This window comes from Vanellus vanellus, assembly GCF_965231255.1.
Source record: "Vanellus vanellus genome assembly, chromosome: 25".
Classification (NCBI taxonomy): domain Eukaryota; kingdom Metazoa; phylum Chordata; class Aves; order Charadriiformes; family Charadriidae; genus Vanellus; species Vanellus vanellus.
In genome coordinates this window covers 1683169-1695944 of record NC_138930.1, presented here as the reverse complement: position 1 = coordinate 1695944, position 12776 = coordinate 1683169, and the positions used below count along the sequence as shown (strand labels likewise).

General features: G+C 68.4%; 1 protein-coding gene across 1 annotated transcript; it reads right to left on the bottom strand.

The window, feature by feature from the left end:
• Positions 1-5756: 5756 nt before the first annotated feature.
• Positions 5757-9436, bottom strand: MEF2B (myocyte enhancer factor 2B; the record flags this gene model as incomplete). Its single annotated transcript, XM_082495430.1, has 8 exons — positions 5757-6069; positions 6549-6639; positions 6746-6857; positions 7454-7599; positions 8526-8688; positions 8785-8913; positions 8991-9194; positions 9383-9436. The coding sequence occupies 8 exons, from the start codon at positions 9434-9436 to the stop codon at positions 5757-5759; spliced, it is 1212 nt and encodes a 403-aa protein (XP_082351556.1).
• Between the last annotated feature and the right edge of the window lie 3340 nt (positions 9437-12776).

The window sequence follows — 12776 nt, the reverse complement described above, 5'->3', positions numbered from 1 at the left end:
AAAGCTGGGAGAGGACGGAGCCGGCCCCCGGGGTGGGGGGTGACGGCGACACTTTTCCTTAAGTTTGGTGTGTCCCCCCCCGTTCCTCCTCCTCCTCCATCCCCGGCCACGCGTTTTCCCACAGCCCCGGGGGAGCGGGGGGTGCGTGTCCCGGGGGAGCGGGGGGTGCGTGTCCCGGGGGAGCGGGGGGCCGGGGCCCGGGGTGGCCGAGGCGGTGGTGGACGTGTCCTGCAACCCAAGCAGCTCGGCTCCGCCGCGCATTGTCCCCACGGAGCCCGTGGCCATTGTTCCCGGCGCTGCGGGAGCCGGAGGGAGGGCAGCTTTCCACGCCTCGCCCCCCCCCCCCCGCCCCAACTCGCCCCCCCCCCCCCCCCGACATTCACACCGGGACCCGCAGCCTCTAATCCGGGGGGGGGAGGGAGGCAAAAAACACCCCACCCACCCCCCAAAAATAAGGCCGGGGGGAGGGGGGGGGCGCGGGGTCCCCCCTCGCAGACTTCTTCCAAGTTGGGAGAAGCTGGGGTGGGGGGGGGGGGGGGGAGGCTGCCGGTGCCTGCCCAGCCCTGCGCCTCCGGCGGGCAGCACCGGCAGCTGCCCGGTGCCCCGGTCCGGGGAGTTCAGTGCGGAGCAGGGAGAGGGGGGAAAAACAGCGACGGAAAAGAGGGAGTCGGGGGATGGGGGGTGGGGGGGGAATAGGGGGGGGATTATTTACCTCCCTCCGCACATCTGCATCCATTAATGACTTAGCGCGACAGCGTGAGCCGAGAGCCGCCGGGACACCGGCAGCCACCGGGGCGGGGGCTGGGGGGGGGGGACGCGGCACCGGCAGCGGGCAGGACGCGGAGCCCGGAGACGTTCCGGCGATGCGGAGGGCGGCAGAACCGGGTTGCGGTTCCCGGAGAGGAGTGCCAGGAGCGGCGGGGCTGCGGGAAAGCGGAGCCCCCCGCGATCACGTTGCCTTTACGTGGGGTTAAACAGATAACGTCTGCCCGGGGGCTTTAACGCCGGGAGCCCCCCGACCGGGCCCGGGCACCCCCGGTCCGCCGCCGCCGGACCCTCGGGGAAGAGGAAGGGGGGGTTTGATATTCCGCCCAAACATCCATTTTGTCCCTTTTGGAAATGGAGATGGGAGAGAGGAGGGAAAAATGCGCTGCTTTTTTTTTTTTTTTTTTTTTTTTTTTTCCCTGCTTTCTCCATATTTTACTACGTAAGGCATGACGTCCTCACGTCGGGAGCAGGATAGGTTAGCCCTGAGCTGGGGGGAATGCACCGGACTGGGGCGGGGGGGGAACGCGGGGGCGGCTCTAGCAGCAGAACCTAAAAATAACGGGGATTTTATTATTAATATATATATATATAAAATAAAATAATAATGCCGGTGGCCCCGCGGATGCGGCCCCGCACGGGCAGCGGGAGGCAGGGCCGCATCCGTATCGTCCTCCCCCGCTCCCCCCCCACCCCCCTCCCCGGGCACCGCGGGACCGTCAGGGTTCGGGGCACCCCACGGGGCACGGGGGGAGCGGGGCCGGAGCGGAGGGGGGTGGGTGGGGGGGGTGTCCTCTTGCCTCCCCCCCCCCCCCCCCGGGGCTGGGGCAGCGGCTGCGGCCGGGGGGGGCGGGCGGGCAGGGTCACCCCGCTCCCCGGCCGGTGCAGGATTATTCCGTGAAAATGAAGCAGAAATGGGTTATTTTTTTTTAATTAAAACAAATTTTTCGCCCCCTCCTTCCCGCTCCGGGTTTTAACACCTCCAAGCTCCGAAGTGGCCTGGAATGGAGCCCCCCCCCGACCCCTCCGCCCTCCTCCTCCTCCGGCGCACCGGGATTTTCGGAACGCGTTAAAAATCGGTGGCAGCAAAAAAAGCGGCTTCGCGCAGCGCCCGGTGGGGTTTGCGCCCCAAATCCGGCCCCGGGGGGGAGGCGGGGGGCAAACCCCCACCGACACCGAGCCGCGGAGCGGGGCCGGGGCGGGCCGAGGCCGGTTTCAGCCTCCGGAGCCATCAGGGTGCGCGGCCGCTCCCGCGGAGCCAGGACCGGGCCGGTACCGGGTGCCGCCCCGGTGCCCCCCCCCCCATCCCTGCCCGCCGCGGGTACGGGCAGCCCCCGGCCCGGTGCTGCCGGGGAGGCCGCCGGTTCTGTGCTCTCCCCTAATGAGCTCCGCTTATGCATTTCCCCCTTAACGAATATTTCTCCCGGCGGGGCCGGGGGGTGCCGGGACGCGCTGCCCCGGCCGCCCACCGCCCGTCCCGTCCAAGAGGGGCTTCGCGGCGGCCCCGTCGGTCCTTCCCGGCCCCGCCCGGCCCGGGGGGGCAGCAGGAGGCCGGGTCTGCACGGTGGCCACCCTAAATCCTGCTGCCGAGCCCGCAATAACCATCCCCGGCGGCGTGGTGCGACCCCCGGGATGCCCGGCTCCACCGGCAAAACGCCCTCGGGCCGGACCCGGCTCCTCCAGCCCCCCGGTACCGGCGGGTCCGGTCACCCCCCGCGAAGGTGTGTGGGGGGGTGGGGTTGTGGGGGGGTGCGGCGTATTTTGGCTCCCTGATAACGTTTTGATCAAAAATTCATTAAGAGGCGCTCGGCGCAGCGCCATGAATATTTCAGGGCTTTTGCAAAACAACAAAGTGGGTGTTTGGGGGAGGATACACCGGGGGAGGAGGGGGGGAGGCAGCCCCCGGTGCCCGGCTCGGCCCCGGTTTGCTGCGGCGGAGAGGCGAGGAGGGGCCGGGCACCCCGTCCCCTCGGGGCCGGGGCCGCGCTCGCTCGCCCCCGGCCCGGGGCTCGTTGCCACCCCGCTATAAGGCGTGAAACGGCCCCAGGTAGCGCGGGAGGGGAGATCGGCCCCCGGTTGGACAGAGCCGCCCGTCCCGTCGGGTCGCTGCAGGGACACGCAGGGCCCAGGTCCGGCTGAGCCCCGGGGCCACCGCGACAGCCCGGAGCCGCCCCGGCCCTGCCCCGCCGTCACGCGTGGCCGTGGAGCTCCGAGGGGCCGCACCTCCCCCGGCTCCCGCAGCCCCGGTGCTCTCCCGGCGGGGACAGAGCCGTCTGGGCGAGGGCAACGGGGGGACCCCATCCCCACGCGGGACATCCCCCCGGTAGCACCACGACCCTGAGGGACACGGAGACTTCAGCCCACTCCTCCCCCCCCCCCCCCCCCGCGCTGGGATCCAACGACACGGGGCTGCTCCCCCACTGCTCTGGGGAGGGGATGGGCCCCCCCACGTCAACCGGGCTGCCTCTTCCCCAGCAAGGGAGCACCATGACTGCAATGTCCACAGCCCCCCAAATCGGGGAGCAGAGCCCCGACAGAGCGTTCCCCCCGCCCCCTGCAGAGGGAGAGGTACCGGCATCGGGTGGGAGACAAAGCCCCATCGGCTCCACAGCTTCGAGCACCGGAGCTCAGCTCCCTCCCGGAGCAGCGCAGCCCCCCGCCATACTGGGCCTGCAGGTAACTGGGCTTTACTGGGGCAGCTCTCCGGCCAGCTGGGAAGGGGACATGGAGCCACAGGGGTTGGGAGATGGTCCAGACCCCTCTGCTGTGGACCAGGACCTTGTAGGATAGACGGGTGGGGGAACACAGAGCGAACGCAGATGCTCTGTGTCTTCCCAGTGCTATCCCAAGCACTGTCCCTCCCAACAAAGCTGGGGGTCCCTGGGTGCCACCTTTGGGTAAAGCGGTGTCCCACCATCTCCGTCATGCTGGGGGGACGCACGGTGGCTAGTCAGGGGCACGAGGTTGGGGGGCAGAGGGTGAGAGGGGCCTCCCTACAAGACCAAAGCGGGGCTGGGGGCACCCCAGGGCACTCCCCACCCCAGTTTAGGACCTGTCGCAACGGGGCGTTACTGGACCTGCAGGCAGCCGGGGGGATGCGTGGCTCCGGTCGGCTCCCGGGTCTCCTCCCGCCGCTGCCCTCCGGCTCCCACCGGCCCTTCCCGCGTCCCCGCGGTGGGATGCGGCGGGTCTCCCCAGCAGCCCCAGCCCCTCCCCGGGGCTCACCTCGCCCTGACATTTCCTGGCGCTCCTTCCATGCCAGCGGGTTGCCATAGCAAACCTAAATCTTACAAACAAAACGAGGAGAAAAGCCTTATTAGCATATATTCAAATGAGCCAGGCAATAATGCAAACCATAAATCATGCAGTCATTGCTATTCAATCAGTGTCTCTTACCCCAGCCCCCACGCTTTCCCCGGCTCTCTCGCCTCCTCCTCGCTCGCAGAAGCCCCTTCCCAGCCCCGGGGGTGGCCCGGGAGGGGACCCGTCGGCCGGGGGGGGCGGCGACGGGACCTGGGCCGAGGCCGGATCCAGCCCTGGGCTGTCGGGGCTCTGTACAGCCCCTAATCCTGGCTGGTATTTATGTCGCTCGCCGGACTCTATTAAACGGGGCAAACTCTTCCCAGGATTAACCTCCCGCCCGTGTTTTAATCTCGGGGCTCGGCCACCGGTAATCCCCCCGCGGGAAGGGGCCGAGCCCAGCGCCGGCAAGCGGCCGGTAAGGAGAGACCCCCATCCTCCCCCCGATCCCAACCTGTGGGTGCCCAGGCAGGGCTGTGGGGACCCCCCCCTAAAACCAGAGGACGGTGGGCACTGCCAAACCCTGGTCGTCGTGTCCCCCCCCAGCAGTGTGGCTGTGGCCAGCACACCACAAGCCCCGGGGGATGCTCGCCCAGCCCTGAGTTATAAGAGACACAGCTCAGGTGTGTGTCCTGCCCCCACCCACCCCCCTTAACCCCCTACTTGCCCCCACTGATGCCGATCTTAAGGGCACGGACGGGGTTTTTCCTCCTCCCGCTCGCTCCCAGCGCCAGGCTGCAGTGCTGAAACCTTATGAGCAGCTTTTTGGGGGTCCCCGGGGAGCCGAGGGGTGGGAGCAGCACGGCTGGACCCCAGGGACCTGGCCAGAGCTGGGGGTGACATGCCTGTCACCCGCCTCACTGGTCGGTGACCCCGGCGAGGCGGCTCTGAGCCTGGGGGACACGGGGGGGACAGCGACGCTGAGCCGAAGGGGGGGTCAGGGCATGGGACACTTCTCCCCTTGGGGCCATTAACGACCTGCCACCTCGTTAGCCACCCCGAGCAGTGCTGCCCCACGCCGAGAAGCTCACACCACACACCCCAACACCCCCAGTTCTTTATTGGTGAGAAAATAATAAATAGAAAAGAGCCCCTGGGCGGGGGGAGCAGCACCCTCCGCCCCCCCCCCCCCCCCGCTGCTGCTGCCCCCCCCCGCCCCCTCCCGCTGCAGCCCCCCTTCTCCCCCCTGGCCGGGTGCAGGATTGGGCCGGGGGTGTGCAGGGTTGGACCCGCTGCCGGTGCTCTCAGTCCTGCTGCCACCCCGTGGCACTTCTCAGGCACTCCCACTCGCTGGGGACACGCTGGCGCAGGGACGGACGGACGGACGGGGATGTACAGATGTACCGTGTCCTGCACCGGACAGGGGACCGGAGCAGCGCTCCCCGCCCGTGGGGTCCCGGCCTCGCAGGGGGCTGGGGGAGGAAGGGGGCAGAGCTGCAGGGAGGGGGGGGCTGAGATCATGTGGGGGGCATCGGGGTGGGGAAGGGGTTTGCCGGGAGCTGCGGCTTCGGGGTGGGGGAGCGGGACCCCGGGGGGAGCCCTGCGGCACCGCTGACCTCCTCCCCCCCCACCCCCCCGCGACAGCATTGCAAAGGGCACGGGGGGCTTCCCGGGGGTCCGGGGATGGGGATGAAGCGAGGGGCTGCTCCCCCAGGCTTGGCTCCCCCCTCCCCTGCACCCCATCGGCCTCGCTATCTCTGCCAAGCGTCCATGGCCTGCGCCCGTCGTGCGGGGCCGGGGGCCCGCTGCTCCTCTGCCAGCGGCCGGGGGGGGCCCAGGGGGTAGGGGTACCCCTTGGCGTAGTCATCCCGCGGCTGGAGGTCTGCAGGGCCTCGGGAGGCTTCGCTCAGGGAGGCCAGGCTGGCCAGGGGGGGCTGGGGGGTGCCCGAAGGACAGCCCAGCCCCGGGGAGACCCGCTCCGATTTGATGCTGATGGCTTGGTGCTGCGGGGAGGTGCCGGGGGCCGCGGGGGGGTCTTCGGTGGGGACGATCCGGCTGCTGACCCTGGGGTAAGAGGGGAGGAGGAGTGAGGCCAGGTCTCCCTGCATCCCCCGCTGAGATGAGCTGGGTGGGGAGAGGCCAAAATCACCCCCCCTCTCCCAACTTATAGGGGTTGAGACCCCGCAAACTCACTTCATGTACCAGCACTGGGCAGCTGCCCACCCAGCTGCTGAGAGCCTGGTGTGTGACTGGGGGGACATGGGGACCAGGTCTCCTGGGGAAATCCGGTTGGAAATAGGTTCTGCCAACAGCGGTGGGTGGGGGGAATTCCTTGGGTGACCCCCTGTGCCCCAGTTTTGGGGTGAAGCTGGACAGACCCCAGCAGGGTGGGGGGGAACAGCACACCTTGGGTGCCGGTTGCACCCTGGGCTGGGAGGTGTCACCCATGGGCGCAGCAGCTCCCCACAAACAGGCTCACCCCCACCCTGCGCTGCCCCCGGTCCCGTCCCCCACCCCACAGCTGCCCCCCCCCCCATGCTTACCCCAGCGCTGCCATGTCCCGTGGGTGCTGCCACGCCGTGGGGCCGGGCTGCAGGAAGCCGGGGGGCGGCGGGGTCTCGCTAGCCCCGAACTCTGCCGAGCAGGAGGCCAAGAGTGAGCAGGAGCTGGGGGGGGGGGGGCACAGCTGGGTTTGGGGGGGGATGTCAGGCTGTCCCAGGGCTGAGGGTCCAGGACTTACCCGTTTGGGCCGGGGCGAGGAAGGGGAAGCCGGAGAGGCTGTGGCTCGGGACACCGGTGCTCCCCGGGGCGAGCACGGGGCTCAGGGTCTGCAGAGCGGGGTACAGCGGCCGCTGTGGGAAATCGGGGTACCCCCCCATCAGGCTTCATGCTGCCAACCCCCTGGGGGGGGGTCATGATGCAGTGTCCTCCCCCCCAGCCCCTTCCCGTGCCCCCCAGCAAAGCCCCAGTGTTGGGCTGAGGAAGAGGAGGTGGGAGCGGACCGGAGGAGCTCCTCGCTGAATTTTGGGAGGAGGACATCCGCGTGGCCCCCGGGGACACTGGGCACAGTGACTTGCTGGGACATGCCTGGCTGCAGTGAGCCGAGGGGGGGGGGAACCCCTCACCGCCTGCCCTGCTGCCCCCTCCTGCGGTGTCACTGCTGGAAAGAGGGTGCCCAAGGCCACCGAGCATCCTGCTGGCACCGACCCCCAGGGGAACCCCATGGCCAGGGGGTCCCAGCCCCCTCCCTGGGCACCAGAGGCATCCCAGGGAGAAAGAGCCAACCCATCCTGGGGGGCTATGGATTTGGGGGGGGGGTTGTCTTGCACGCAGGAGACACATCTCAGCGATGGGGCCACGTTGGGGCCCCAGTGATGCTGTCCCCACATGCCAGCCCAGGCAGCAGGTACCACAGAGCTGGTGTGCGTCCCCCCCCCCCGGCACTCACCGCCGCGCTGCCACCGCTCCGGCCACTGGCCAAGCTGCCGTGGGCTTCGCCGCGCCGACCCTCTGCCCCCAGGTACAGCGGTGGAGGCGTCTTGGTGGCCAGGGCTCGGTTCAGGCTGCCGGTGGGGAAGAGGGGGTAGCCGATACCTGGACGGACAGAGGGACAGGAGGATGCAGAGGGCGGCCCCGAGGGATGCGGGATCCCGGTGGCTCCGGTTCTCGGGGTGGATCCCCATGGCTGCGGCTGGTGGCCCCGGTGCCCTCGCCGCTGCGGGCGGCCGTGCGTGCATGCACGGTGCCGCGCTCCGGCAAAACCCACTTCCTGCACGAGGCCGTCGGTGCACCTGGGCTGCGGCGGCCGCCCCCGGCCCGCTGCGGCCGCATGCTGCGAGCGGAAACGGTGCGCCGAAGGCGGTGGCCAGATCCGTCTGTGGGGCCAGCAGGCTGCAAACCTCCCTGGCCAGACCCTGCCGCGGGCAGCGCCCTCGCCCCAGCTCCCCGCAGAGCGGCCGGCACCTCCTATGGGGACATCCGCTGTGCCCGGGGCCACCACGCTGTCCCCATCCAGGGACACAGGGATGCTGCAAGCCCGCGTCCTGCACTGGGAATATCGCCCGGCTGCCCCCGTACCACCTCCCACCCACCCAGGGGGTTTCCAACTGGTGAAGCCACAGCATCTGGCCGCTTTTCTGCTGCGTGGCCCCGGAGGCACCCATGTCCCCGTCACCGTCCCCAGCTGGTGCCATCCTGCCGGGCAGGTGCCCAGCTCCGAGCCGTGCCGCGCGGGAGGGAGCTGTGGGCGCGGGGTCCCCAGGGTGCCGGGGCCAGCCGGGTGCCGGGTGCCGGCGGGGCGCAGGAAGCAGCTGGAGGGAGGCAGGGGACGGTGTAGCCACAGCTGCAGCGCCGCTACCTGCCCACGCACCCGCTCCCGGCAAGTCCCCGGGAGATGCTGCGAGAGGAGCTTTGCATGCGGCGCCCGGCTGGGAAAATCCCCGCGGGGTGATGGGGATGTGGTGCCCGTCACAGGGACCTTCTCCCCCCGCGGCATCTCCGAGCGAAGGGTATGAGCCTACCTGGGGGCAGCGGCCCCGGTGAGCGTCCCGGTGGCTTCGGCGCTGCCGGCTTGAAGGGGGGTGGGCGTCCTTGGCCCTGCGGGGAGCCGCTGGCACTGCCCAGGGATCCGTCGGCGGCCGGCGGGGAGCTGCCGTAGGCTGCCTCGGGCAGCGGCACCGGGCTCTGCCGGGAAAAGCGGAGGTGAGGGACAAGGGAGGGGATGGGGACCCTCGGGGACCCTCACCCCCCCCACCGTGTCGCGGGGCCGCAGCGACTCACGTAAAACCTGGGCCGTGCCACCGACAGGTCCATGCCCTCGCTCAGCCTTCGCGCCTTCTCCGCAGGATCCGGCCCCTCGTCCAGCTCCAGCTCGTGGCTCTCCAGCCCCAGCCCTTTGCGCTTCAGCGTCTGCGGGGAGCGGGGCGGTGAGCGGGGTCCTGCGCCCGCCCCCGGCCCCCCCACCCCCGGCCGCCCCCCGCCGCTACCTCGAGGATGTCGGAGTTGGTGCGGCTCTCGTGGGGTTCGCTGTACTCCGTGTACTTGAGCAGCACCTTGTCCATGTCGGTGCTGGCGTACTGGAAGAGGCGGTTGGTGCTGTTGAAGATGATGAGGGCGATCTCGCAGTCGCACAGGACGCTCAGCTCGTACGCCTTCTTCATCAGCCCGAATTTCCGCTTGGTGAAGGTCACCTGCAGAGCAGGGAAGGGGATGGGATGCTGCACTCAGGACCCCTCGGTATGGCCCGAAACCCTCCCCCTGCATCCCCAAACTCCCTCCAGCTCCAGAGCATCTGATGAATCCAGAGAATTTGCCTCCCTCCTCAGCCTTGTGGCTCCCCGTCCCCCTTGTCCCCACCTTGTCCCCAAGCGGCTCCTACCTGCCGGTTCCGCTGATCCAGTATTCGGCTGATCTGTATTTTTTTCCGGCCCATTTTCGCTTCCTACACTCGAGGGGGGGCTGGAAGAGAGGGAGAAGCCCCTGAGCCCCAGCAGCCCGGGTGAGCGTCCGCCCCAGCAACGCGTGAACGTCCTCACCCCTGCGGCCCCGCAAAAAATAAGTTTTGCTGAAAAAAAAGAAGTTTTCAGAGGAAGTTTCGGCATTTTTTTGTCAGCAAACTGAAAAATGGAAAAAAAAAAAAATATTGGGAAATTCTGCTGTAGCGGGGGGGGGGGATGAATCCCCTTAGGTCTGTCCAGCCAGTTCCACCACGCCGGCCCCATCGCCCCCACCCCGGCCCCGGCGACCTGAGCACCTGCGTGTGCCGGCCGGAAAGCCGCGGTGCCGCGATGCCACGTCCCTCGCCGGGAACACGGGATCGGCCTTTGCATTCCCGAGCGCCTGCCCAACGCCGCGGGGGCTGCTCCGACCCTGCCCCGCGCACTGATGCTGTTCACCAGCGGGTCCGTCGGCCGGGGAGGGCGGTTATAAGGGAGGCCGGGCTGGCTGCGGGGAGGGTCCATAAAACAAAAGGGCTGTTTTTAGGTACGAGGTTATTTCTTTTTTTTTTTTTTTAATTTTTTTTTTTTTTTTTGCTAAAGCGAACAGACTAAATTTGACCTCCGCCATTCGCAGGTCAGGAAGTGGCTGTACGAGGAGACAGCAAAGCGAAACCACCCACCTCTTTGGGCCACGTGAGCCGGTGCCGGGAAGGACGAGGGGTCGGGGGACCCCCGCATCACACCCCTGCTTATAGGGTGCCAGCACCCACCGCAGCCCAGCAGCGGGCTGTGCCACCCCCTGTGACATCCCCCTGCCGCCACAGGGACCCGATTCTTGCTCCTCTTGGATTACCCCCAAACCCCTCTGGGATGCTCCGGTGCCACCGCCGCCCGGTGCAGAGCCACGGGTGGCATCAAGACGCTCCCAATGGGACCCTCGCACCCAGCCTCTCCCCCCCAGTTTGGGTGCAAACCTGGCCCAGCTCGGTCCCTGTTGTCCCCACGACACAGCCACGGGGCAAGAGCCGAGCTGGGAAGCCGGCGGAGCTGGCAGCTCTGTGCTGTGGCTCCCCGGGGACAGCAGGCACCCCGAGAGCCCCCCGAGCCCGGCCAGCAGCCCCCCCATGGCAGGGATGCACCCCGGGGGTGCAGGTTGGGGAGCGGCCAGCCCTTTGCTCCCTCGATGCCCCGGTTTGTCCCGCTTCCCCCTCTCAAGCACGTTGCCATTTACCATCTTGCTCAGCTGCTATATTTAGCCGATCAAAACTAATTTTAATTTATGGAAGGAAATTGCGCTGCCGTTCCCACGGCCCCACTGCCACCCTGTGTCCCGGGGCCCACGCACGACACCAAGGTACGGGGGGGTGCCAAGACCACCCCAGCCCCCTTCTCACACCACCACCCCCACCCCCCGGAAAAAGCCAACGATTCCCTGGTGAAAAGGCAGAGGTTTTCCCAACGATTTCTGCTGCCCACGCGGGGCCAGGGCTGCTCCTGCCCTCCCGGCGCGGACACCTGCGGCACGGCATCGGGCTGCGGCATTCCCGGCTATACAGCCGGGGCCACCCCAGGGGGTGTGTGTGTCAGCTCTCACCGGCCCATCGCCATCCCACGATCTTTAATTTGGGGTGCAGAAAGAGGAGCTGGTGCCGGGGGGGCTCCGGCTCGCAGCTGGGTTTGCCCCGTTTGGGTCAGGGGATGTTTTCTCGCTGTGAGACCCGTATCCCCTCCCCCCGAGCCTCACCCCGGGGCGTTTTTAACAGCCCCAGCGTGCTGGGGACGGAAGGACGTGTCCCCCTATCTTCAGTGGGGACACAAAACGCTGTCCCCCCTGGGCTGCGGCCAGCACCCCCAGCTCCTTGCATGCTGTGGCACCCCGATGCCCTGCTCCAGCACCCCAGTTTCTAGCTGTGTGGGAAATGCACTGGGAGATGGTCTCTACACTGGGACAAACCCATCCCTGGCCCCAGCCTGCCCTGATGCTGGGTTGCATCCCCCCCTGCATGCTGCTCCAGGGCAGGGGACAGGGGACAGCAGCCACCCCCGGGTCCCAGCACGGCTCTGAGCCCCCAAGGCAGCTGCATGTGCCCAGGCAGGGTGCTCCGGGAGCGGGGCCCAGTGGTACCAGCACCCCCAGGGCAATGCTCTGGGGGGTCCAGGAGGGTACCGGCATCCATGGGGTGATGCTGTGGCAGCCCCAGGGGGATACCGGCACCCACGGGGCAATGCTGCGGGCGGTCCAGGAGGGTACTGGAACCCAGAGGGAGATGCTACGAGGGGTTCAGGGGGGTACCAGCACCCAAAAGGTGATGCTGTGGGGTGCCCAGTGGGGTACTAGCACCCATGGGGCAATGCTGCAGGGGGTCCAGGGGGATACCAGATCCCACAGGGTGATGCTGCAGGGGATGCAGGAGGGTACCAGCACCTACACGGCGATGCTGCGGGGGGCCCAGGAGGGTACCAGCATCCACAGGGCGATGCTGCGGGGGTCCAGGAGGGTACCAGCACCCACAGGGCGATGCTGCGGAGGGTCCCAGCACCCAGGGAGCAATGCTGTGGGGGTCCCAGAGGGGGGTACCAGCAGGTGGGGGTGGGAGGGAAGAGGAAGCAGCAGCGGGAGTGCCATGGAGCCAGAGGAGCTGGGGACCTGATGTGGCCGGACCCATGGCACACTCCCTGTGAGCTGGGCTGGGCGCGGGGCGGCTCATTCCCTTACCAGGGAAAACCATCTTGAGGCCTCATGCAACACGCGGGGCGGTTTCATCAGCCGCCTCCCCGAGCAACTCATTACGGCTCCGCTCCTCCTGGGGCATCGCCTCGGCCGCTCGGCCACCGTGGCCACGTGGGACCTGCGGGGACATGCGCAGCCCCGGCCGGGCCACCGCTGCCACCAGCACCGTGCCACGTGCCGGGCTCTTGCAGGATGGGCGCAGGGCTCGGCCCGGCCGTGGGGCGGGCGAGGGATGCTCTCCGGGAGCGGGGTACAAGGCGTTTCGGCTCTCTGCCTCCACGGGTCCCGGTGCCTCGGCCACCGCAGTGCGGCAGGGCGCCGGCGCTCGGTTCCCCCCGGGCAGGTATTAAGGGCTGGGAGGGGAGGGGGGGCTTAAACTCCAGATTTTAATTGCTGCGCCGGGCGATAAGGCGATAAGAAGCATTACGGCTTCAGGCGATTATCGCTGCCAGCGGTGACGGGCATAACAGGGCGGCTCTGCCCGGCGTCACCACCTCCATCCCGCGGTCCGTCGAGGCGGCATCCCTCCGGGCTCGGGGACAGCAGGGAGGGAGCAGCGTGGTTCCCGTCAGGAGCCGTCAGGCAGCCAGGGGTCACGGCGG